The 26,081-nt window shown below is 35.9% G+C and overlaps 3 protein-coding genes across 3 annotated transcripts; 1 reads left to right on the forward strand and 2 right to left on the reverse strand.

The window, feature by feature from the left end:
- Positions 1-4,810: 4,810 nt before the first annotated feature.
- LOC106429637 (auxin-responsive protein SAUR36-like) lies at positions 4,811-5,855 on the forward strand. Its single transcript, XM_013870383.3, has one exon. It carries the CDS (start codon positions 5,109-5,111, stop codon positions 5,592-5,594), a length of 486 nt encoding a protein of 161 aa, XP_013725837.1. The 5' UTR covers positions 4,811-5,108; the 3' UTR covers positions 5,595-5,855.
- Positions 5,856-9,292: 3,437 nt separating this feature from the next.
- On the reverse strand, positions 9,293-11,467 carry LOC106429649 (probable pectinesterase/pectinesterase inhibitor 17). The gene is made up of 2 exons (XM_013870399.3): positions 10,557-11,467; positions 9,293-10,190 (listed from the first exon to the last, which is right to left on the reverse strand). Exons 1-2 carry the CDS (start codon positions 11,401-11,403, stop codon positions 9,505-9,507), a joined length of 1,533 nt encoding a protein of 510 aa, XP_013725853.1. The 5' UTR covers positions 11,404-11,467; the 3' UTR covers positions 9,293-9,504.
- A 5,036-nt stretch (positions 11,468-16,503) lies between these two features.
- On the reverse strand, positions 16,504-18,385 carry LOC106429589 (protein GRAVITROPIC IN THE LIGHT 1). The gene is made up of 2 exons (XM_013870335.3): positions 18,149-18,385; positions 16,504-17,971 (listed from the first exon to the last, which is right to left on the reverse strand). Exon 2 carries the CDS (start codon positions 17,916-17,918, stop codon positions 16,677-16,679), a length of 1,242 nt encoding a protein of 413 aa, XP_013725789.1. The 5' UTR covers positions 17,919-17,971; positions 18,149-18,385; the 3' UTR covers positions 16,504-16,676.
- Positions 18,386-26,081: the final 7,696 nt, after the last annotated feature.

Genomic DNA, 26,081 nt, shown 5'->3' on the forward strand with positions numbered 1-26,081 from the left:
ATCTTACTCGGTGGAATCCGCGATTCTTTACCTCTTTCATAGCCCAGCTTAGGCTCTCTGTTTCGGCATGAAGTGGTGCTTGTGCTCGAGGGCAGCACCTCTGTCCTTCCAAAATGATCTCCCCGTTTGGAATTAACACGAAGCCTAGCCCCATCCATTCTTCCTTAGCCGACCAGGATCCATCCACTTGACAGGTCCAGATGTCTGCCGAAGACATTCCAGTAGTTTGATTTCTTTGCGTCGTTGTTGTCGCGTCCGGTTCTTCCAATGGTTCTCCTAGCTGAGCTATGCTCCATGCTGTGGCTTCTTGAGTAGCTAGCTGGAGTGTATCACCCGGTGATATGTCTTTGCCGTTAAAACACTTATCATTTTTCGCCTTCCATATGTACCATAGTAGCCAAGGAAACATCGAGAAAGTCTCGGAAAGGCTAGAGTTTATGGACACTTGCTGAAGGAGATGGTCGAAATTCACAAACAGAGACGAGCACAGGAAAAGCCCCGGAGGTGAAGGGATAGCAGACAGCGCCCAACATTGTAGAGCTGGTGGACATTCAAAAAGGATGTGATTGATGTTCTCCACTGCTGCTCCGCATCGCTGACATGTTGTGTCTGTACCACAGTGTCTTTCAACAAGCTTGTTTGCCGAAGCCACAAAGCCCGATAAAGCTAGCCATAGAAAGTGTTTTATCTTCCTCGCAGTCTTCAGTTTCCATACCTTCGATTTTAAAGCCCTTATGCTTGGTTCGAGAACCTGGCTATCACTCTGATTTTTCCTTTGTGCCACTGCAACTTCGTATCCAGTTTTCACGGTATAGTTCCCCGATAATGTATGCTTCCAGACATAGCCATCATGACGTCCTGTTTTGCTTATTTTTAATTCGAGTATCCTTGGGATATCTTCTGCACGAATCACCTCGGAAATGAAAGCCTCATCCCACTGCTTAGTTTCAAAATTTATAAGGTGGTGCACTCTTAGGTCAGGATCATAGTCCAAACGAGCTGGATGTGCCGGTCTAGCCGGGGAGCCTGGAATCCAGACGTCCTCCCATACCATTGTCCTCGCTCCCGTTCCAATCGTTCTGCATAGGCTTCCTTCCAGCACATGCTTAGCCGCAATCAAACTGTGTCAGCCATATGATGGGTTAAGGGCTTTCCCTGTTCTCAGTGGGTTCGAATGCCGGTAGTATCGCCCTTTAAGGACGCGCGCCAGGAGAGAATGAGGATATACTAGTAGATGCCTTACCTGCTTTGCTAGCAGTGCGAGGTTGAAATCTCGAAAATCTCTGAAGCCAAGGCCCCCTTCATCCATTGGAACACATATCTTATCCCAAGCCACCCAATGGAGGCCTCTATTATTTTCTTTTGTACTCCACCAGAATCTCGCCACAGCGGCGGACAGTTTTTTACAAATTCCTTGCGGCACTAGATAGCAAGACATCACGTAGGTCGGTGTAGCTTGTGCTACAGACTTTATCTGCACCTCTTTCCCTCCCTGTGAAAGTAGTTTACCCGACCAGTTGTTGATGTTTCCATTCATCCTCTCTTGAACGAACGAGAATACTTGATTCTTCGAGCCACATATATTTTCGGGCATCCCAAGATACATTTCCAATCCCCCTTCTCTTGTTATTCCAAGTGATCTTTTCAGACCTTGTTTAGAGGACGCTACGACCTTAGAACCGAACAGAACTGAGGATTTAGATTTGTTCAGTTGTTGTCCTGAGGCTTTACCGTAAACGTCAATAATTCACATCAGTTCCTCGCATTGAGGTTGATCTGCTCGACAGAAGAACAGACTATCATCCGCGAATAAGAGATGGGAGATTGGGGGCTCTCTCTTGCGATTTTAATACTCGTAATCACCTTAGAGGATTCTGCATGCTTTATATGAGATATAAGAACTTCCGTACAAAGGATAAAAAGGAAAGGGGATAGCGGGTCGCCCTGGCGCAAGCCCCGCGACGGCTTGATATGGCCTTTTGCCTCCCCATTTATAAGAATTTGATAGGAGACTGAGGATATACACTTCATTATCAGTCCTACCCAGTGGTGGTCGAAGCCAAATTTCAGCAGCAAGGCCTCCATGAAGCTCCATTCCACTCGGTCGTATGCTTTACTCATATCCGTCTTTACCGCTATGAATTTTTCTTTGCAGCTCGGATTGGTTCTAAGGGCGTGAAACATTTCTTGAGCAACAAGAATATTATCAGTTATCAGTCTCTTAGCCACAAAGGCTGATTGGGTCTCAAAAATCAATTCCGAAAGGATTCTCTTTAATCTGGTCGAATTTTAGATATGATCTTGTATCCAACATTGCACAGACTGATCGGCCGGTACTCAGTCATGGTCGCTGGTCTATCTGTCTTCGGGATCAAACATATATTAGTCTGATTCAAACGTTCGTCAAGCTCCCCCGTCTCGTAAAAATTACGCACCATAGTACAGATATCAGGCCCTATCGTACTTCAAAACCTTTGATAGAACAAGCTCGTCATTCCATCTGGCCTTGGAACCTTTTCCGGGCTTATCGCAAAATTTGCATGCCGGATTTCTTCGTCATTAGGAGTTTTCAAAAGCTGCTGGTTCATATCAATGTTGACTGACGCGGTAATAGACCGGAGTGTATCATCAATATTCTCTGGGTCCGAAGAGGAGAACAGGTGGTGAAAGTATTCGGTTGCTACCGCTTCTATTCCTTCCTCCGTCTCGACCCATTGCCCCATCGAGTCTTTCAGTCGCGTGATACGGTTTCTGGCTCTCCGTTGCTTCGTCTTCGCATGGAAATACTTAGTATTTCGATATCCTGCTCGTAGCCAGAGGTTCCTACTTTTCTGTTTCCAGTACAGCTCTTCATCTCTGTAGGCCGCACATAGCTTCCATTTTATATCCAGCTCCTCTTCGCTTGATATCGTATCATCCTCCTGCGCTCTCTCTAGTTCTTTTTTAAGCTTCTCAATCAATTGTAAGTTGTTGGAAGGGTGCCTCCTCTTCCATCGTGAAATAGCTCTCCGACTCTCGTGGATTTTATCAAACAGACTGGCATCACGATCTAGGGAAGACGATGCCCATGCTTCCTTAATAGTATCTTGGAATCCTTCTTTTCCAATCCACCGCCTATCGAACTTGAAATTTCTCTTGCTTTCTTTATTTTGGATTGAAACCTTGCTAGTATAGGTCTATGATCCGAACCCCATCTCAACAAATACTCCACATACGTGTGGGAAAAAAGTTGGTGCCAATCTTCGTTTCCAACTGCACGGTCTAGTCGACATCGTACTCTCCCTGCTCTTGTCCGACCGACCCAAGATAAGGAGTCTCCTGTAAATGGAAACTCAATCATACCACAACAAGCAAGCATGTTCTTAAATGGAAGAAAGGATGCTTCAGATCTTTTTCTCCCTCCTTTTTTCTCTGTGTTGCTTGTAATCTCATTGAAGTCGCCTATCAGTAACCAGGCACCGGACCTCCTTAAGCCCATTCTCGAAAGGCGTTCCCATACATTTTCACGGTATTCCACCACCGGATCTCCATACATGTGAAAGTGATGGACAACTCTACTTGGATGAATGAATTGCTATTTAATTTTTTTTTATGTATTAGGTTGATCCCTTTATATTTTCGATGTGGGATACAACATTAAGTGGAGGATCCAGGAGTGATTTTGTCTGGTGTCAAAAATGAATAAAAATATCTTTTTTGGGTATCAAACTCAGGTTGTGTGGGGTCAAGTAGCTTATTTTACCAACTCTGCTATATGTTTTTTAATGTTTTTCTATACAAAACAGTATTTGTATCTTGTTTGTTTGTGGTGTCAGGTGACCCCACACCTCTTCAAGTGGGTCCGCTCCTTACATTAACCCAAGTTGCGAAGATACTTGGATCTTCTCCTGTTAAAGGCTATAACTCAAGCTTTGGAGCAGACCGGTCGTAAAAGTGCGTTTGACCTATATCTTCCACGAGACTGTATGATATAACCATATATCGATTAAACATCTTTCCTATGTTCGGATTAGAGTTTCATGATAATGAACTAAATTGCTTCGTTGATCCACATTTGACCATACTTTTAGTGTTGTAATCCAACATGTACGTTTAACCGTCTTTAACTAAGAGATGCTTAATACAAAAACATGATTACTAAATATTATATAATAACAAGTTACTATATAAACAAAGCTTCTCTGGTTAGAAACACAAACTTATTGTTTGAGAAATAACTCAAAACTAGATCTATCTATGTTGGTAACTTCTTTAGATGGCTTGTCCTGGTATGAAAATATTATATATACAACAACCATTATTTGCGTACGCAAGTAACGCAGCTAGAGGACACATACCGTACACATCTCGTACCGGATTATAATTATTTATTGAATCTGTATCTTTAACAAAATCACATACAGATAGACGATCACTAACCTGATTAATTAAACACAGTAGATGATGATCACTGACGAAAAATAACATTTTAATATGAAATGGTGGGGTTTTGATCTCGTGTTAGTGTTCCCGAATAGGTTCAAAAAACTTGTTCCAAGTGGCCAGCACGCGTGTGGTGGCATAGTTGTCTGCATCTTTTTTTTTTTTGTAAACGAAGTTGTTGTCTGCATCTTCAAACATAATAAACATGTAACGCCGACAAAACATTTTCAGACAATAGAAGAAAACTGTAGGCCTTTGTCCTGTGATTCTCATCTCATCTCAGATTCAGAATCAACCACTAATAGTTTCTCGCGTAAATCACAATATAACACTGTAGTTACTATGGTTTGACAAAGGTAAAACAGCATTCTCAAACTAGTATAATTATGGTTCCATATTGTATAAGATTAGACGGTAAGTATGTTGGCTAACGCCTAACGGTCAAGGGGACGTGTCATTAGTTAATGTAGATTCTTCGCCTTTTGACTAAGATTATTTGGCAGTTTTTATCTAATCCAACGGCCAAAAAGCTTCATGCTTTATCTAACCGTTCATTTGTTTAGACTTGAGTAACTCATACTGGTCCTCTATTTAAAACTCTCTGCCTTTCACTCCCTTCTTCTATTGATCACTTCCTCTTTACATTTTTATTACACAGTCAAAGATTATAGCATCAAGAAGAAAAGATGAGGAAGCTCGTAGGGTTTATAATGGGGAGACGGGTTCGACGAGTCTCTAGATGGATTATTGGGAAAACCCGGATCCGTCGGTCCGGATACAACCGGTTACACCCGACCAGACCAACTCGCATGTTGACACTGCCGATCACCAAACTCAAAAACTGGAGCCAACGTCTCACACAAAGGTTCAGCATATTGGGGTCTACGAGAAGATCCGAATGTAAACATGACCCGGTTCCACGGGGACACTTGGCGGTTTACGTGGGTCAAAAAGAAGGTGACTTTCGCAGAGTTTTGGTGCCCATTGTTTACTTTAACCATCCTCTGTTCGGTGAGCTGCTCAGAGAATCCGAAAAAGAGTATGGATTCCGACACGAAGGAGGCATCACAATACCTTGTCTGTATTCAGACTTCCAACGTGTCAAAACCCGAATCGCTTCCGGGTTGGATTCTGATCGGATATTTCCATGGAGTCGTCTTTGCAGCAGTTAAAGACGAACATAAGAACATAAAGTTCAAAACGTTTTTCAGTGCTTTATTTTTTTTACTGTTTTTCTATCTTTCTACCTTTTTCTCTTTACTCTTTTTCGTAGTAGTGAGTTATAATATAAGGTGGTAATGTAAATACTTGTTATAATCGCAATATGATTATATTGGATAATGATGTGATTAGCATGGGGACACAATTTAATGGTAATGATAAATTGCTTTTTCTTTTGTGATGAAAGCTCAAAGGAGAAGGTAAGTTTAACACGATTCTGTTCCCTAATGGAGATTTTAGTGATACAAAAAGTGATCAATCGCTAGGATTTGTTTGTCGCTTGCTTATTCCCACCCACTAGCTAGCTTAACTATAATTCGAATATTATATAAGAATGACAAGGATAAATGTCAAGAGAGTTTTTGTTTTTGCTGGTGTCATGTCTGACTTGGATACTTTTGATCTGAAAGATGTTCATTATCTCAAATGGGCGTTAGTTAGAACGTGATGCGATTGATATCCAGACGATAACTTTTTCATTTATATATTGAATGTTGCTTACTAATTGTTGTATGTTTTACACACGAAGATTGTGATTTGTGATCATATATACTAATACAAACTATAAACTACAATATTTTTTTATCGATTTGAGACTTTCTCAGCTATGTTCTCGTATGTATATTCTACATATATGCTATGTCTCTTTTCTCTCTTCTGAACTTTGAAAATCCATTATATAAAATCGTTCAATCAAAATTAAATTCTCTTAGCAAAGAACAAATAAAAAGCAAAAAACATAAATCTTAATCTCAAAGAGGAATAGACAATGTTATTATGTTAAGTAAAGAAAAAAATTATAACGCTCCGATCCGCCCACGGCTAATGGGCCATCCATGTCGGCTCTCTCGGTCCATGGACTCCATCCCGTTCCAGCGATCGGTCCGTTAATATTTTCCAAAGTCTGAAACGATTCTTTTAAATCTTTCCATATATCACAACTAGGGATGTTACAAAAATTCTCGTACATTCCACCTGGTCGCATGCATATTTTGCCTCTATTATGGTAAAACGATACTTTCACGTTAGCAAATTACGACTAAGCATGTGATTGTAGTCTAGTGATAAATGTTGCTAAGCAACCTGGGTTCCAAGATTCCTTACTATACTCCATTAGGTGGTTACGCGGATATGGATTTATTGTTAAGGACCTTTTTAAATATATGTATAAAAAATCTATATGTGGACTGCACATTTTCTTATATATCAGTTTGGATCCTTCCAGATTAATCAAAAAATGACGACTAAGCACAAAAAAATACAATCAGTGCATGCATGTATGAATTACAAAATATAAGAGCATCTCTAATGGTATTTTTATTTTTTCCTCCAGACGCCAAATATAGAGTAAATGTCATTTAATAGTGCGCTATACCATGCACCAAAAAACAGTTATACGCCAAATATTGAGTAACATTGTTCTTTTACTCTATTTTTATTTCAAAATGACCTTTCATTTTATATCTTTTCATTTTTCACCAAAAGAAAATTATCTATTATAACTTTACACTTTTAAATACTATGTTTTTTTTAACGCTGGATAATTATGGTATTACAACTATGAGAAATATTACAGACGATTCTACAGCCGACAATTCTACTTGCCGTATGAGGATTCACGCCTGACTGCATGACTTGAGCCGCCCTATGGGATCCATGCTTGACGGTACTCCTTGCATCGTGCTGCAGATCTCTTGTAAGTTTTTTCTCCTTTAATTCGCATAATTCCGCCTTCTCGGGAAATTGAAACTCAGGTATTTTGGTGTAGAAGCATTAATGAACCCGCATTAATGAACCCTTGGTCAAACCACTGAACCAAGGGGGCTTCCACTAAATACTATGTTTAGTAAATCGTTTATTTATAATTATGTGTTGTAATAAAATTTTAATTTTAAAATAATCATTTAACTGTATAAATAGTTTATTGTGGTAGTATATTGTTATAAAATAAAATGAATGGGTAAATTTTTAATATTTTAAAAATTAAAGACTATATAATAAATTAATAAATAAATAGAAAAGGGTATATTTGAAATGTTTTCTTTTAGAGTAGTAAATATAAGTAACTACTAGATCCTGACCCGCACGCCAGCGCGGGTATGAATTTTCAGTTTTTAATTATTTATTTTATTAAATGATCTATTTGTAAAATTCATTCATATTATATTCACTAAGTAAATATTTTTTTTTTGCATCTTAAACTATCTATTTTTTACGAATGTGTGATATCATATAAAAAAATATAAAAAAATGAGTATACATAGTTAATTAAATAATTGTAAAAACATAAATTTTTTTTTCGTTTGCGATATCATATAAATAATGATCCGCCCAGTTAACAAAAATCATGATTTTTTTTATGTGTAATTTTTTTTATTTTGATCATTTCCTTAAAACTATATTAAATTTTGACATATTTTAATTAGAATATTTTTAATATCTTTACCTTTTTATTTGAAATGCAACTCAATATTTTTAAAAAAAATTATAATAAAATATTTTAAAAATATTTTTAGAATTTGTTTGAAAAATATGAAAATTACATTTTAAATTAAAATTATACTAAAATATGATAAGTTTTGATGTAAACGAAAACTCAAATTATGTCAAAAATAATTATATTCAATGATAATAACAATTTAAATTGATTATTTTTTTAAAAATACATTTAACTGTATAAATAGTTTATTGTGGTAGTATATTGTTATAAAATAAAATGAATGGGTAAATTTTTAATATTTTAAAAATTAAAGACTATATAATAAATTAATAAATAAATAGAAAAGGGTATATTTGAAATGTTTTCTTTTAGAGTAGTAAATATAAGTAACTATTGGAACAAAAACCTCTTATATTTTTAGAGTAAAAAATAGAAAAAATCATTAGAGATGATTTAGGAAACAATATACTGTTCGGTAATGTTGTATAGGTATATAAATAAACTTTCTACCAAAAAAGGGTATATAAATAAACTATTCAAACTAAATCATGGAAATGATACATGCCACGGTTCCTGCCTTGTTGGAATATAAGTCTGCTTTGCATTTATTTCCCCACTTGATATGTGCATATTGGCGAGATCTTTCATTTTCAGGTGAATTAGTCATAGATCCGTAACTGCCCAAAAAGAATCGTAGGTTGGTTTATAATTTTTCTTCAATTGTAGATTAGATTGGTCCAATTTCAAGAAATATCTTCTGAGTTGACATTAATTTGCGTGTTTTGCCGTAACCATCAGCGGTTTTGGTCCATACAAAGGAAAATACCAGCTACTTGTTTGCTGGATAGTTAAGAATATGTTACATTTGACATTTGATCAAATGAATGCATAATTGTACATACACGTATATAATTAAATATTTCAAAACGTTTGTAAAGCTATATATTATGTTTATCATAAATAATACTGATCTAATATGATAATTAACGTAGACTAATTGAATATTTATAATTGTGAACCAAATTAATCTGATCTGATGAACAATCCCGATTTTCGGTTTTTGTCATAAACATTTGTGTAACAAATTAACAATAACATTAAGGCTTATTATTTTCGACCAACTGCTAACCCATTCAATCACGACTCAACAAGAATGTCTAGTTGGGCTTTGCAATAATACACGAAAGGAAGTAAAGAACAAAATGAAAATTCCTTAACCTTTACTCATATGATAAATTTATTTCAGAAATACAGAATACAATATATTTGAAGAAAGAAACAGAGTTCACATGAAACTACTACAAACATACAAGAATTTCCAGTATTACATTATTCTTCGTATTAGACCAATTATCAATTGGGTCATATATACAACTTTGCATCATATATCATATGATATTTGAATTAACTAGATATATCCTTCAAAGACCAGACGTAAATGGTACGTCCGATGGAATCCAAGAGCTACCAGCAAGGAAACTACCAACAGTAAACCTTGAAGCCTCTGAGGTAGAACTAAGGACCCGAAATCCAGGCCATGTGACCCGACCTGAAGTCGAAGCACCCGGACCCGTATTCTGAAACTCAGCATAAAACAATGTCCTTAAAGCAAAGTTACCGTCCCACTCAAGCCATCCACGTGGATCGATCAAACTATCCAGAGAAGTCTTCATAAACACTGTCCTTGAATATTGTCTCCATGGTCGACCCAAATACGTCTTGGTGGATCCAAGAACTGGTCGGAGATCTGAAGCGGCGGTGACCCGAGAGTTGTGGATAATAATACCCGTGTTTTGATTTGGGTCGGATCTTCCTTGAGCAGTGATTGTGTTAGTTCGACTACGTGGACGACGTGCGAAGATGTTGCAGTTCTGGAGAACAGCTGCTGCATTTCCGAAGATGAAGTCCACGGTTCCATAAACATCGCAATCACGGTAAAATTGACGGTTCGAATGAACGTAAAGTGTGTCTTGGTAACCTTCGAAGCTGCATTGGTAGAAAACAGATAGATCCGACCCCGATCTTAGAGCAACTGCTTGTGCATTGTTTGCACCCGCCGTGTTTCTAAATGTTATTCCACGTGCTATAAATCCATCTCCAACCGCGGCTGTAATGATTTGAGAAAAGGAAAATAATTGATTACTTACCTTTTATATTGAACATCGTTGAATTATTACATAATCTAATAGATAATCATAATATGGATGGAATGCTTCTAAAATTTATATAAAATACGAATAAAAAAAGACAAGTAACTGATTTATAATTTTATAAATTAATCATCAAATTTGTGAAATAGCAAGTGTTTTTATAAAAATTGAAATCAAGCATAAAATGCAATTATATAGTTTAAACTTATAATCCGTATAGGTTATGTCATTTTGTGGGTTAGCAATCAAATCATATTTTTTTTTAAATTAATCTTTTTTTTTTGTTAATCAGTCTTGTTTTTTTTTTTTGTAACCACACGTACCCACAGTAGCTGAATTAAACGTGGTCGATCCTCCTCCAACACTTCTGCTTCCTGTAATAATCGTTCTCCCTTTACCATCACCTCTCAACATAACATTCTTTTTTCGAATCTCAAGATTCTCACTGTAAACGCCTTGCTTCACATATATCACGAACCTACCACTCCCTGAAGCAGCGTTGATCGCGTCTTTAATCGTCCTAAAATTACCCGACCCGTCTTTAGCCACCACCGCGTTATCTCTTGGTGTCGAGCTTTGCAGAAGTTTCCGGTCTCCGGGTTTGACCCACGAAGGAAACCCGTCTTTCCCGGGTGGGGTATAGTTGAATGGAACTTTGTTGATGGCGAGTGTATTGCATATAAGATTTGAGACGTTGTTTGACATTAATGGAAGGACGATATCGGTAACACCAAGCTCTAAGAACCCGGCACGACAAGTGTCAAGATTAGTTAGAGCCGTGCTGAGCCATGTTTGTGCGTCGGTTTTCGAGCACTTCACGTTTGGGTCCATGGTCTCGTTGATTTTAGAGACGGTGAAGTCGTAGAGCTTGATGCAATCTTCCCAAGCAGCTTTTTCACGTGTGTCGCGGCACTTTGGTCCTAATGTGGACGCGTGGGATTTGGCGAGGATGGCTCGGTCTAGAGCTAGTTTCATTGAGATTTTGAGGAACTCTGACTCGGATTTTATGGGCTTTTGGTTTGAGTTGTGGGTTAAGAAGTACTCGCATGGTTTAGGATTTGGAGTTTGGCTGCACCACGCTTTCACGTCTTTGGAGTTGTACCCGGAAACCGTGGATGCCGCTAAAATGCATAAGAACACAAATGTTAAAATATCAACTCGAAAAGCCATTATAAGACCAAATGTTTTGAGAAACGTGAAGCTTGTGTTTGAAGGTATTGGATGATGAGATTGATGTCTTGAATCGATGTGTTTATATAGATGTGTGGGTGACCTTATGCTGTTATTAAATAAATAATGTTAATATATATTAAAATGTAATTTCGCTGTAGCTGAAGCAAAAACGCATATATTTATGTACCAACCAATGGATTGGTAACCAGCATGCCGTCATATGGAATTTATTCTCTTGTTTGTATCTTTGTTGAAATTTATTCTCTTGTTATGGCTATCTTTTTTTTTACAATAATAATAATTTGAGTAGGTGACATTTGGAATTAGTTTCAATCAGAAAAAAAGAAACCAATCAGTCCTTTTTTAACACCAGTCAGCCCACAACCGAAATTTTATACGAATCTTAGAAACGACTTAAATGTGATAGCTAATACTAATAGGTTGATTTAAAAAAAAATACTAATAGGTTTATTAATTAGGAAGTCGTAACTAGTTTATATATATATATTTAAAGGCTTTCGTATTAAAATGAAAATATTACAATACGTGAAATATAAAAGAAGTTTACATATATAGTCTATCAAATTTATATACAATTCAAGAACATTATTGGCATATACGCATTATTTCAATCGGATGTCCAATGGTCTCTTATACAAAAAAAAAAGAAAATAATAGAATTTCAAAGTCATGCCCCTATATGATTAGTTTTTTTTTTTGTTTTTTTTAACAACTCCTATATGATTAGTTTGGTTTATGTATATAGTTGTAACAATAATGATAAAATTTATTATATGCAGGTGAGGCAGAGACAGAGTCATCTCTATCCTCAACGACGACTATACAACCGTCGCGTCAACTTCGTAAGTTTTCAGTTTTCACTGCTTTATTTCTAAACTATATATACGACTCACTGGCCATAGTATACGACTACCAGCCATTTGCACAATTTTTCTAGATATCAAAGCAAATTATTTTATTTGGTTAAAGTATTCTAAACTATAACGGCGAAAAGATAATGAATAAAGAGACACTTTTTCTAAAGAATATGTTAAATTTTATTACGTGTCCACGTTGTTCCCCGTAATTGATAAAATCTTTTAAATTGGCAAAAAAAATTACTTCTTACAGTTTTGTTTACATGATCACATACACCACAAACAAGACTAGGGCATGATTAACCCCGGTCTCTTAGCCGGGGTTGTTAACTCATGATTTGACACTTTTTTTATACACTTTTTTGACTAAGAGACGGTTCGTAAATTCTCCTAGTTGAAATAAAAGTATATTTTTATGATCATGCACAAAACTTAAAAAAAAAAACACAAAACTGATCACCCATATCAGCCAAGTATCCGGTCTGGATTACCGTTTACATTATTCCAGCAAAAACACTTGATTTAAGCTGACTGATTCCAGAAAGAAAGTCAAACCAATAGGGGAGCTTCTCGATCGGTTCATAAGGTTTTTAACTGTATCCTGACACCAGAGGATTCGTTCAACTTACTTTGTACCGATCAATATATACATTCACAGCTTACCAACGCTCATAAATCATGAAATTATTTTATTTTATGTAGAATTAAACCATAAAATTTCTGGAGAGGTGAAGAATCTTGTAGACATATGTCAACTACGTTTAGACTAATTATATATTTAAGATATTAAGGAAAAATATATAGACTTAACTGAGTTAACTCTATAACTAGTACATGTTTTGTTTGCTTGTAATTAAGCAATTGAGAGTACCTACGTAATAGTATAGCGATGGTAGGTTGGTCACCTACTATAAAAGCAAAAGATATTAATGATCTTATACATCCAAAAACTGATTTTTAAGTGGTTGAAGAACTGGTTCACATGCATGCAATGCATGCACGACTATATATGCTACTAAAAATCTCCGTCAACATACAAATGAATGAGAATTGAAAACTACCTAAGGTAATACAGCTTGCGTTATCTTTAATTATGTTTAGGGTGTTTAAATTATGTGAAGACTAAAACTTAAAAAATAGTGAGAAAAGCATAACCGTCGTCGGAGTCATCACTCATATACGTCAATCTTGAAATTATGATCACAAGACTATGAAACGATGCAAGCCAAAGCCTAAGGTTTCTATATTACGTCATAGATTGTTGTCCGCTATAGTCTGCCTAAGAATGAAACCCCAACGCCTAATTAAACAGAAAATATACATTTATTACATATCTAACCTTTTCACAGTCTTCTTGCCCACTTAATTAGACAAAATTTTAATGATTTGATATTAGATTCCAGAAACTGAATTTTTTTGTGGAAAAAATAATTAGACTCTTGTTGAAAGGTTTACGTAGTATCATTCAACTCTGGATTCTCGAAACATCGCCGTTCAAAACTAGTCTGCGTTACGCGTAACGTCGACGAAACGAGGTTACAAAAATTCGCAGAAACCGTAGACATGTCTAAATCTATGGGTAGATAAGCAATCTTATCATCGGTCTAAGTTGACTTTGCAAGCACGGAAATTAATAAAAAGCCTTACTAATTTTATTAGTAACGACCTCAGTTATCATGTCTTTTTCATCTGACCATGAAATAACAAAGTGATTTGACCTCTGGACGTTAATTAGTCTTCTCATTGATTATCCAGAGAGGTTTATTATTTAGAATAAATATAAAATAAAATTAGATGAAGAGGTAATCACCAAATTGAGTACTATCACAAAATACTATTTTGACCAAATTACATCATGGTATACTTACAAATACTAAAAACAACTATCTTTTTGAGTCTTTGACGACATTTCTCACCTCAACAAGGACACTTTTTTCTATTACATCCATAGGGGCACATTAATTTTACGTACGTAGTCTCAAGTCTCTCATTCGTAATGACAAGTTTTGTCTAAATATAAAAGAAATATGGTGGACAAAACGATCCAATCATGTTTTTTGGTGTAACTGCAAGTACACCAGTCACGTTCAATAAGATATATTCTACGCATTCAACTCCTATTTTCATATGCATATCTATGCTGCAAGTGCACATATGATCTACGTATTAATTATATACAAATATGTATATGAACGCATTAGTTTTTTCATATTCTCACGCAAAAGAAAAGGAATACAAGCAGCTGTAGCGATAATAGACTGAAGATCGTTAAAACCTCGTTATCAAAATTTGACCAAAAAACCTCGTTATCAAAAAGAATATATATATTAAATTGAAATTTATAATTTGAACTATTAAAACGGAAGATTCGATTTTCCACAATAAGTTTAGTATAAGGTATTGATTTCTTATAATTGAAGTTTCCGTTTGAGGCCCGCAAAGACTTTGTTTGGCTGTCTTCGGTTTGTTCTTGATCGTTATCATTTCATATGTGTCGTTGTAATTCTTCTTAATTACAATTTGTTTTAATTAAACAAATAGACTTTTCGTTAAATATAGGTCAGTGGTGGCTGAATTTAATGAATCTGCTAAAATTAATTGATGATTAGTTATAAATGTTGGATATTTAAAACATATGAAAGCTTTTGATGTAAGAAGATATGAAAATGTTGCTACGTAAGTTAAAAAAAAATTGTTACTACGTAATTTGATCTAGCAACAAAACGAAATTTTTTAATTATTAGTTTTGTCTGGTAGCAAATTAGTTTTAAACTAAGTTTCAATTTTTGTTGCTTTTGTTGTTACTTGTCAGTGGTAATAAGGTCCAATTAATACTCACATCTACAAATTCTATGGTTTAGTTCGTTATTGGCAGTGGTACTATGAACATAAACACAAGCATGTAATATATTTTAAAGTAGATTCTAGATAAATTATTCTCGTGTCTTTAATTGACCTATGTATTTTTTGCTGAAAATTCAATTAAGCAATTAGTCGCTATATTGCAAAACAGTATAGTGATTCTCACGTCCAATTTCAAACATAACAAAGGAATTAGGCTTAGTGCTTTAGCTCGACATGAAGATACTGATTTTCTTAAAAAATATATAGAAACCTTGAAAGAAGACACATGGATTGACTGTTTACAGTTTGATAGCTTGTCGTAAATTTCAAATAATCATTGTACTTTTCAGCTGATCCCATTTTAATTCTTATTTACGAAAATGAACACTGTTTTGATTTTCAGAAAACATCTAATAATCAAATAATATCAAGATAATTTTTTTTGGGTAAAATATCAAGAGAATTCGTTTACTCGATTACTTTTGAAAGGATATAACTTTTTTTCTTTCTGAAAACATAATTATTACTAAGAATAAATTTTTACTTGTGTTAATAAATCGTTTGACCTAAAAAAAAAAAAAAGGTCCCATAGTAAAAAAAATTTAAAACATGATAAGCAAATTCAATCGGTATTCTTTCAAAATCTCAACTTGGTAACATATGGTAGCAGCAGGATATAATTTAAGAGCTAGACTGGTTCAAACGCAGCGGTTGCGGTTACGGGAGTTTGCAGATGCGGGTGGTTGCGGTTTCTAGCGGTTTTAAGAGATTTGTACGACTGGTTCTGCAGTTAGAAATGGATGCGTTTGCGGGATACTTATGACTGGTTAACTACCAAATACAGCAGCGGCTAAATAGTAAATTAACAATATTTACATTTTATATAATTATAAAAATATCAAAAAATCATAATATTATAATAAATATGAAAATTATATTTAGAAAGTTATAGTTTAAAATTTTTAAAATTATAGAAAATATTTTTATTTTTAAAATTTGTAATATTAATTAAAATATAATAGATATATTTTAGTATTTTTATAATTCCAATTTAAAATTTTTATTGAATATTTTTATTTTTGTATTTATATGGTTTTGAAAAAAAAAATTATCCTCTTGCAACCGCCTGCAACCGCAAACGCAAACGCTAGCTAGAACCATCTTTTGATTTTAAGAGGTTCGGAACGGTTTGAAGCGATTTGTATGATTGTTTTAAAACGCTGTCAACCGCTACTAAACGCAAAAGCTGCGTTTGCGGGTGGTAGCGGGAAAATTAGTCGGAAGACATGCACGTTAAGACCGCTTCTCAGTTACTAGCGGTTGTATAACATTTATGATACATTATAATCTGAGATATTCATTTATCCTAAGAACATTAGGCCAACATTTATACATGATAATAAATTTCCTTTTGGTTCGGAGAATAAAATATCTCTTTTGCTTATGAGTTCTGAACAATTACTTGCAAGCTTACAGAAAATATAATTTATAACAAGTAGAAACATAAAAGTTGCACAAGCAGCTTTAGGACAAGACCAGAATCTCCTTTCATTCAACGACCCTCACACCAGAGACATAAACTCTGCTCTGAATCACACTTCCACCAATCCAAAACCCAGGCATCACCATAAGACCAACACTTGGGCTCTCACCCTTTTCATCCACAACTATGTTCTTCAAAACACTTTCCATGTATGAATCAGAGAACTCACTACCCTTTTTCACCTGGAAGATCTTCGCAGCTGGATCAAACGAGTAAGCAAGCCTGTGCAATAACCATATAGACTTTGCTAGTTTCAAAAAGGCCTGATAAAACGCGGTCCTAGGGTGGCCACCTCCTGTCACGTACTCACGCTGGTCTAGGTTTCCAAAGAAAGAAGCTTCCATCTTTGGATGGATCAAGATGAGATACTTGCTCCTGCAGAACTTACCAAAGTTGGAATCAGGGTTTGTAGCCAGAGCATCTAGTACATCCATGTCCTTTAAAGCAAGAAACTGAGTGAAGAAGGTCTCAGTGTCATCATCTGAGTCTAGTGAGAAAGTGTCCTGCTGAAACCCACTGAACATCCTCTGGCATATGTACGACTCAAACGCATATTTCTTGTGAGGCCTCTTGGCGTAAGCAACACCAGGCTCAATGGACTCAGCAGCAGAATCGAGATCCCATCCCGCAGCTTTCATCATGTTGATCAACGGCTTGGAGAAATCGTGAACAGCTTTAGAAGCAGCTTCATAGGTAGATACAAAAAGCTCAATGGTCAAGTCAGGAAACTGCAAATCACCATCACCTCCACCAGAAGATGACATTCCCCTTAACTTAAGATTCTTCTCGAGCTTAAGACGTTTCTGATTAGCTTCCTCGATCTTGTGCAACATCTGAGTGATCTCGGAGTCTTTGTTCTGAATCTCAGACTGAAACTTCTTCACCATGACCTCATAAGTCTTCAAAAGACTCTGCTGCTCTTGGATCTCTGCGGCTAAACGAGAGTCTTTGGGAGAGACGCACACAGGCTTGGGGTGGTTCTCTCTGTAAACATGTTTCAGCTCGGAGAGATTCTTGAGTTCGGAGATCACAGCCTTGTCGGCTTCCTGAATCTTCTCCGGGTCGTAAGGAGTGTGAGCAGATTGAAGCTGGATGTAAGCAGATTTCAGAGAAGAGATGTTTCCGAAGAGGTTGGAGATAAGTGCTTCCATAGCTTCAGGGTTCTGGTTGATAGATTGTTCCATTGGTTGTGGATGGACCTTCTGGTTGTTGTTGAGTTGAGTTTCTTTCAACCCACTTGGTAGCATACTTGAAAACAACCAAACGGAAACTGAATCTCTCTGTTTCAGACAAAACCCTCCTACAAAGAATGGTCCTTTTTCAATCTCAGACAAAACCAACTAATACGTCGAGATCTCGAGGTGCATCAAACCCTAAAAGATCTTTCTTTAAACAGTGTTAACTTCCCTAAAAGTTGACAACTTTCTACAGTGTTGATCTGAATCTAGAGTTTCAGATGGAAGACATAAGAGATCACCTGGAATGATTACGCTTTGTGTCTGTTTATACACTATTCAGACTGACAGAAATAATGTATTGAATCAGCTTTCACGCCACGTAAGTAGAAGAAAACGAAACATCAAGCAGCTCTAAGCCGGATCCTTTTAGCCCGCAGGTGAAGGAGATACAGCAGAGAGAAAGGAATATGCTTTCGTAGGAAGTGAACGAAAAAGAAATGGTAAAGGCAAAAAGCTTGCTCCGATTCTAAACCAAATTTGAGAGTTCCGAATTGCCGTGGTTTATCCTAGATCGGTTCGATTATTTGGGTTTGTGACATATATAACTGGACAAAGACATCCCCCGGTTTGATTATGTTTCAGTGTCGAAACCGATTGAGAGTTTCAAATCGCGGTGGTTTAGCGAAAACCGAATCTCATCCTTGTGTTTTTGATTGATTACGCTCGGATTAAACGATACTTCTCCCTAACCACGCTTACCGTAAGTCACAGTGTCTGTGTGTTGTGTCCCTCTGCCTCTCGGTCGGTGAAACTAGTTTGATCTTTCTTGTTCTACTCAATCATATATGTTATGTTTTTTACCTTGTTATCATCAGGTTCAAATGAAACATCATAAAGATTGCAATTTTTCTTATACAAGTGAGGCTAGCCATTGAAGCCAGAGAGTTTAATTAAATATAGTTAAATCTCAAAATCAGCTCATGAAGTTAAAAGGTATTTTGATGGATGTGGAGGGATGCTAAATGTCCTGTTTCTTGTGCAATAAAGGAAAAGACAGAAGAAACAAAGCTGATATAGCCGCTTCTTTCCAGGTAGAGATATCAATTATCTAGTCTGAAACTGCAAAACTCTCAGATTTCGTGGTACGTGCTTTAAACAAAAGATCAAAGACTCTCAAGTTGAAAGATTGTAACAATGTGATTGATGGTTTTGTGGAGGGGGTTATGAACATTTAGTATGACATTTGACCGAGGTGGCCTCTTGGAGAGGAGTACGCACGAAGCTCGTAGCTATAAAGATTGCGTCTCAAGTAACTAGAAACACACACACACACACACAAATAACATCATAATCCAAATCTTTTTCTCTCTCAATTGCTCAAAAAGTCAAAACCATAAATAAAAAAGAAATAACAAAAATTAACTGAGGAAATAGAAAACAAGAGTTTTGATAGAAATCGGCAGCGAGTTAATCGAGACGAGTAGGCCTAACATTTAGACCCCACATGTCTTCGGCTTTAACCCCTTTAAACGTTTTATGCTCTCTTGGACTGGGACTAGGTTAAGAGCTTTGATCAAACGAGTAAGATTTAGCTAACAGCGATCTTGGCCATTCAGCGCTTTCCGGTACAACGGGATGAGTAGGCCGAGCTATCACATCGACAGCATAACTATCCATATCCATACTAAGAGATCGAAGCCTACCGAAGAACTCCTTGTCACCTCTGACACCACCGGAGACCACCACCAAACTCGCTGGTGGAAGATGGTCCAATTGCCATAAAAGAATGTCGATGAACATCCTGTTACGTCTCGACAGTAAAAGAAAAATGGGTTTTAATAGCAGATCATGATAGCGTTTTTTTCGATTGTGCTATTGTTGACATATCTCTTACTTTTAGATAGCGTTTGCGAAAATACAAACGCTATGTTAGGTTGGTCCGATTTTAATTTCTCCAAAACACTTTTCGGACATAGTATACATAACACTTTTAGTTTTGAAACGCTATGCATATCTAAAGCGGAAAAATAATTGATTTTCACTCTCGTACTTGTTTCATTTTTCCTCTTACTATATTTTACATAACACTTAAGGTGAAACGTATATAATAGTATATGTTTAATAGACATATATTTAAGACTTTTTCTTGGGTTCACCCCCTAGGGTGAACCTTTAGGTTCACCAACCAATAGAAAGTTGTCATTTTAGATCTAGTATCTTTTAATTAAGGAAACAAAATAACTTGTCAAATTATATTATGCTTTTAAAATAAAAAATAAAAAATTAAATAAATAAAAATAACAATAGTTCTAAAAAAATATTATTTAAAAAAAATATATTTATTTTTAAGATTTAGAGTTTAGTGTTTAAGATTTATAATTTATAATTTATCCAAATGTTTAGTGTTTTTCCAAGGGTTTAGGGTTTACCTAAGGATTTAGGGTTTACCCAAGGGTTTAGGGTTTACCCAAGGGTTTAAGATTTTCCCAAGGGTTTAGGGTTTAGGATTAGAGTTTAGGGTTTAGTGTTTTGTTGACAACATGTTTAGTGTTTTTCCAAGGGTTTAGGGGTTTACCCAAAGATTTAGGGTTTACCCAAGGATTTAGGGTTTAGGATTTGAGTTTAGGGTTTAGTATTAGAGTTTAGGGTTTAGTGTTTTGTTTACAACATTTTTTTTTTTGAATTCGTTTTTTATATATTATTTTTATTTATTTTTAAATTTTATTTTGAAAAAATAATATAATTTGCAAGTTATTTGGTTTCCTTAATTAAAAGATACTAGATTTAAAATGATAATTTTCTATTGGTTGGTGAACCTAAAGGTTCACCACAGGGGGTGAACCCAAGAATAACTCTATATTTAATAGCACATAATTAAAAATGCTATATTTGTCTTTTTAAATCCGTAAACCGTAAACGAATTTTTAAACCATAAACTTTAAACATATACTTTAAACTCAGATATTAAGTATATAGTCAAAAACTATTTCTGTTTCATAAATTTAATCTCAATCTCAATACCCCAAACTTTTAACTCTCAAACCCTGGGCTCAAACCCTATACTCAAACCTTTAAACCCTTAAACTAATTTCATTTAGTATAATTCTTTTATTTAAAACCTTTAAACTAATTTAAGATTACAGTTTAAAAATTAATCTCAAATCTCAATACCCCAAACTTTTGATCCTCAAATTCTATTATATTTTAAATTTTAGTTATCATGTTTAATTCTTTAAATTTATGCAATTTTTGAAGTGAAATGAGAAGAACAATTTTATTTTTTTAGGACCATTGATTGAATTTGATCTAGTGGCAACAATCATTATTTGACTTTTGAATCTCTAAACCCTTATAAACTTTAAACACAAACTTTAAACTATAATACTATAAACTTTATAATACATGAAAATTTAAACTTCAGATCTTAGATATAAAACTAAAAAATTGAATATTTTTGAAATTATCAAATCATATAATTTTTTTTATCAAATCAGTTTTTAATCATATAACCACAAAATTCAAATGCCAAACTTAAATCCTCTAGTTCATAAACTTTAAACTATATTTCATATATCCAAATTCTAAACCTTAATTTTAAATTTCAAACTTAAATCCTCTAGTTCATAAACTTTAAACTATATTTCATATATCCAAATATAAATCACAAAATCATAAACTTTAAACCTTTTCTTAAAATAATTTTTATTTTCAAAAATATATCATAAATATTTTTATGGGCTTTTTGCAAAAGTGACTCAAAACTTGGAGTCAAACAGAAAACTAACCTTTTCTTTTGACTCCTTTTTTTTTGAGATTTTAACCCCACACCTGCATTTTATCTACGAAAATGCCATTAACATTTTTTTTTTTTTTTCAAAAATGGCTTCTTTACTGTCTCAACCTCATCTTCTTCAAGTATTTACAATATTGCCACTGCAATGAATAGTGGCAACAACCTTGTACGAACTGTTTGGAGCTTTTATTGCCCTTTAATGCACGTAAATCTCTTTACACTCTCTCTGTTTCAATTGTTATGAACTAAAAACAACATTTCTTTCACTTTCTCTCTATATTCATCCAAAAAACTCAAGCTTTTGATTCAAAATATGGGCTATGGTTGACAGAGCCATATTTCTTTCGTTTTGACTTACGGTTGCTTTCGTTTGAGGTTCTGGGTGGTTGGAGAAGACCTTGTGTGCAAACAAAGTCATCTCACCTAGTTTAAGGTACGAATTTGAATTTTTTTTCAAGATCTGTTCGCGTAGAAGACTTACTAGTAAGTCATCTGTATGTAGAAGACTTACTGATGAGTCTTCTGGTCAAACGGACGACTTAAATTAAGTCGTCCAGCTTTGTTTGTTAAAAAAAAACACTCCAGACGACTTATATATACGTCGTCTACGAGAAACGGGCTAGTTTTGCATTTGACCGAATCGTGTCAGATCTTTGACTATTTCTGGACGACTTATAATTCAGTCGTCTCTGGGAAAGTTAAAATTTCAATATTTTATGAAAACTTGACGACTTACGTGTAAGTCGTCCTAGGTTAGTTTTGTAATTGAAAAATAAAACTTCATAATTTAACTTTAACCAGACGACTTAATATAAAGTCGTCCCTCCAGAAGACTTAATTTAAAGTCGTCCGGGGAAAGCGAAGTCGTCCAGAATTTTTCCCAATTTTCTGGTCAAACCTTGCTTATCCCGGACGACCTTAAATTAAGTCGTTTAGCTGGACGACTTTCATCTAAGTCGTCTGGAGAAAGTTAAATTTCAAGTTTTATTTTTCAATTACAAAACTAACCTAGGACGACTTACACGTAAGTCGTCAAGTTTTCATAAAATATTGAAATTTTAACTTTCCTAGAGACGACTGAATTATAAGTCGTCCAGAAATAGTCAAAGATCTGACACGATTCGGTCAAATGCAAAACTAGCCCGTTTCTCGTAGACGACTTATATATAAGTCGTCTGAAGTTTTTTTTTTAACAAACAAAGCCGGACGACTTAGAATTAAGTCGTCCCTTTTAATTTTCAATTGCAAAAGTGACCTCTTTAGACGACTTACCTTTAAGTCTTCTGGACGACTTAATGCTAAGTCGTCTGCGGCAATGTTTATTGAACTTCTTCATTTTCTCTATGTTTACTAATGTGTTTTATTTTGAATATTTGCAGATGATTTTTCAGTTACATGCAGTGTATGGAGAATGGTTGTTGAGAGATTTCCGTTGGGATTTTGTGGTTGATGATCTCAAAGGAGCAAGATTGTTTTTATTGAATGAAGATTCAACACATGCTGAACTTGTTGCAATGGCTCAAGAAGATTATAACCTGGACATGAGAACAGTGAGTGTGGAGATTAGCTACTCATTACCAGCAGAAATGATGATGGCTCCAGGCAGTCTTCCCATTCATGTTACAAGTGATAGACAAGTTCGAAACTTGCTGGAGATACTCAAAACCCATAGAGTATGTCTTTGTGTATCAAGCCGCAGCAAGGTCGAAATGGTTTCAGAGAAAAGGGATATTGATGAAGCTGGTGAATGGGAAAAAGATGTTGGTGATAATGATGAAGCTGGTGAATGGGAAGAAGATGTTGGTGATGATGATGAAGCTGGTGAATGGGAAGAAGATGTTGGTGATGATGATGAAGCTGATGAATGTTTTGAAGATGTTGGTGATAATGAGGAGGAGGAAAATGGGGAGGAGGATGCTGATAATTCTATTGTTGGTGAAACGGATCAGAATGGTGGGGATTACAGTCTTTATGGAAAGGTTCCAGATGAGGACGAGGAAGATGATGATAATATTTGTTTTGAAGAAATCCAAAAGAGTTATGCTAAGACAAATGCTATTGAAGGAGGAAAATCGAATGGTACCAGTATCTATGTCAACCAGAGTTTTGTTAGCAAGGGTGCACTGCTTTCAGAGCTGCGGTTGGCAGCAGTGAGGGGTAAGTTTTCTTTCAGATTATACAAATCAACGAAAACTCTCGTTGTGGCAACATGTCCGGTTAGCTATTGTGGATGGAAGGTCAGAGCGAGTGTCAAACATGGGACAAACACGTTTTGGGTAACAAAGTATGTGGAAAAACATTTATGCTCAGCGGGAGACCGAATCGCTCAGCGGAGACACTGTACTCCGAAGTATGTAGGTAGTCTTTTCATTGATCGTGTTGGAATCATTGATGGGATAACTCCGCAGCATATCACTGATGCAATGAGGAACATGTTTGGCATGGCGCTTGATTACACCACTTCATACAGAGCACTGTTATATGCACAAAGATTGGTGAGAGGATCAGCAGAAGAAGGGTATTCGCGTCTGGCATCATATCTCGAGCAAATCTCCATTGCAAATCCTGATTCTATCACGGCGATAGAACTTGATTCTATGAAAAGATTTAAGTATCTATTTCTCTCTTTTGGAGCTTCTATCAAAGGTTTTAAGTATCAGAGAAGGGTCATTGTGGTGGATGGAACTCACCTAAGTGGAAAGTATGGAGGAACTATGTTAGTTGCAGCCGCACAAGATGGCAATTTTCAGATATTCCCATTGGCTTTTGGGATCGTGGATGAGGAAGATATACCTTCTTGGGAATGGTTTTTCACAAAATTGGCTAGTTGTATATCTCATGACAAGCCTCTGGTGATAGTCTCCGACCGGCACAAGGCCATTAAAAGTGCGTGTGATAAGGTGTTTCCTTGGGCAACCCGAGGAATATGTTATTATCACCTTCAAGATAACATTGTCAAAAAGTTTAAAGGGAAACATCTCATGTACTTGGTGAAAGGGGCTGCTTATGCTCACACGGTTTACGATTTTGACCGGTACATGGCTGAGATACGGAGTGCAAACCCGGAACTTGCAACGTATTTGGAGAAAGCCGACGTCAGGCTATGGTCAAGGGTTTATTGTAAGGGGAACAGGTTCAACATAAAAACAAGCAACATTGCTGAATCTATTAATTCCGCACTGAAGCGAGCAAGAGGATTTCCGATTACGTTCCTGCTGGAGTTCATAAGGCAGAAGTTAGGAAAATGGTATTGGAAAAGGAGACAAGATGCTTTGAGTCTCACAACTGAACATAGCGGGGGTGTTGAATACTTGCTTGCTGTTCGAGAAGAGATAGCGGGTACGATGACGGTCGAACCAATTGATGGATGGCATTTCTTTGTCAAAGGTGGCAAAATGGACTGTGTGGTTGATTTGGAACATGCAAAGTGTGATTGTGGTGTCTATGGAGTGGAGAAAATACCTTGCTCTCATGCTATAGCTGCTGGAATACATGCTGGTTTGCATATCTCCACACTTGTATGTCCACTGTACTCAAAGAATTATCTGTATGCAGGATACTCAGAGAATATATATCCTATCGTGTCACAACATATTGAGGAACGAGAATGCTTTCCTCCAGAACTAAAGCGTGGTCGGGGGAGACCGAAGAAATCAAGATGGCAATCTTGGTTGGAGCTATCTAGGATGAGAGGACACAAACCCAGGAAGAAACACAGGGCACGGAGATGCTCAAACTGCAAGGAAACTGGCCATACGAAACCACAATGTACACAACCAGTTGACTAGTTGTCCAGACGACCTAAATTTAAGTCGTCCAGTCTTGATTACCCGTCCAGACGACTAAATTTTTAGTCGTCCAGTGTATTTTATTTTTAGACGACCTTCTACTAAGTCGTCTAGTGTATTTTATTTTTAGACGACCTTCTACTAAGTCGTCCAGTGTATTTTATTTTTAGACGACCTTCTACTATCCCTTCAAGTGTATTTTATTTTTAGACTACCTTCTACTATCCCTTCAAGTCGTCCAAACCTTCTAGACGACTTATTTGTAAGTCGTCCAGTTGGAAAACCTTCCAGACGACTTATAATAAGTCGTCCAAACCTTCTAGACGACTTATTTGTAAGTCGTCCAGTTGGAAAACCTTCCAGACGACTTATAATAAGTCGTCCAAACCTTCTAGACGACTTATTTGTAAGTCGTCCAGTTGGAAAACCTTCCAGACGACTTATTTGTAAGTCGTCCAGTTGGAAAACCTTCCAGACGACTTATTTCTTCCAGACAACTTATATCATGTTCAAATACAAAAATCATGTTAAAAAATCATGTTCAAATACAAAAATCATGTTAAAAAATCATGTTCAAATACAAAAATCATGTTAAAAAATCATGTTCAAATACAAATCTAATCATACATGCCCACGAACTTATCACCATCC

This window comes from Brassica napus, chromosome C3 (assembly GCF_020379485.1).
Source record: "Brassica napus cultivar Da-Ae chromosome C3, Da-Ae, whole genome shotgun sequence".
NCBI lineage: Eukaryota > Viridiplantae > Streptophyta > Magnoliopsida > Brassicales > Brassicaceae > Brassica > Brassica napus.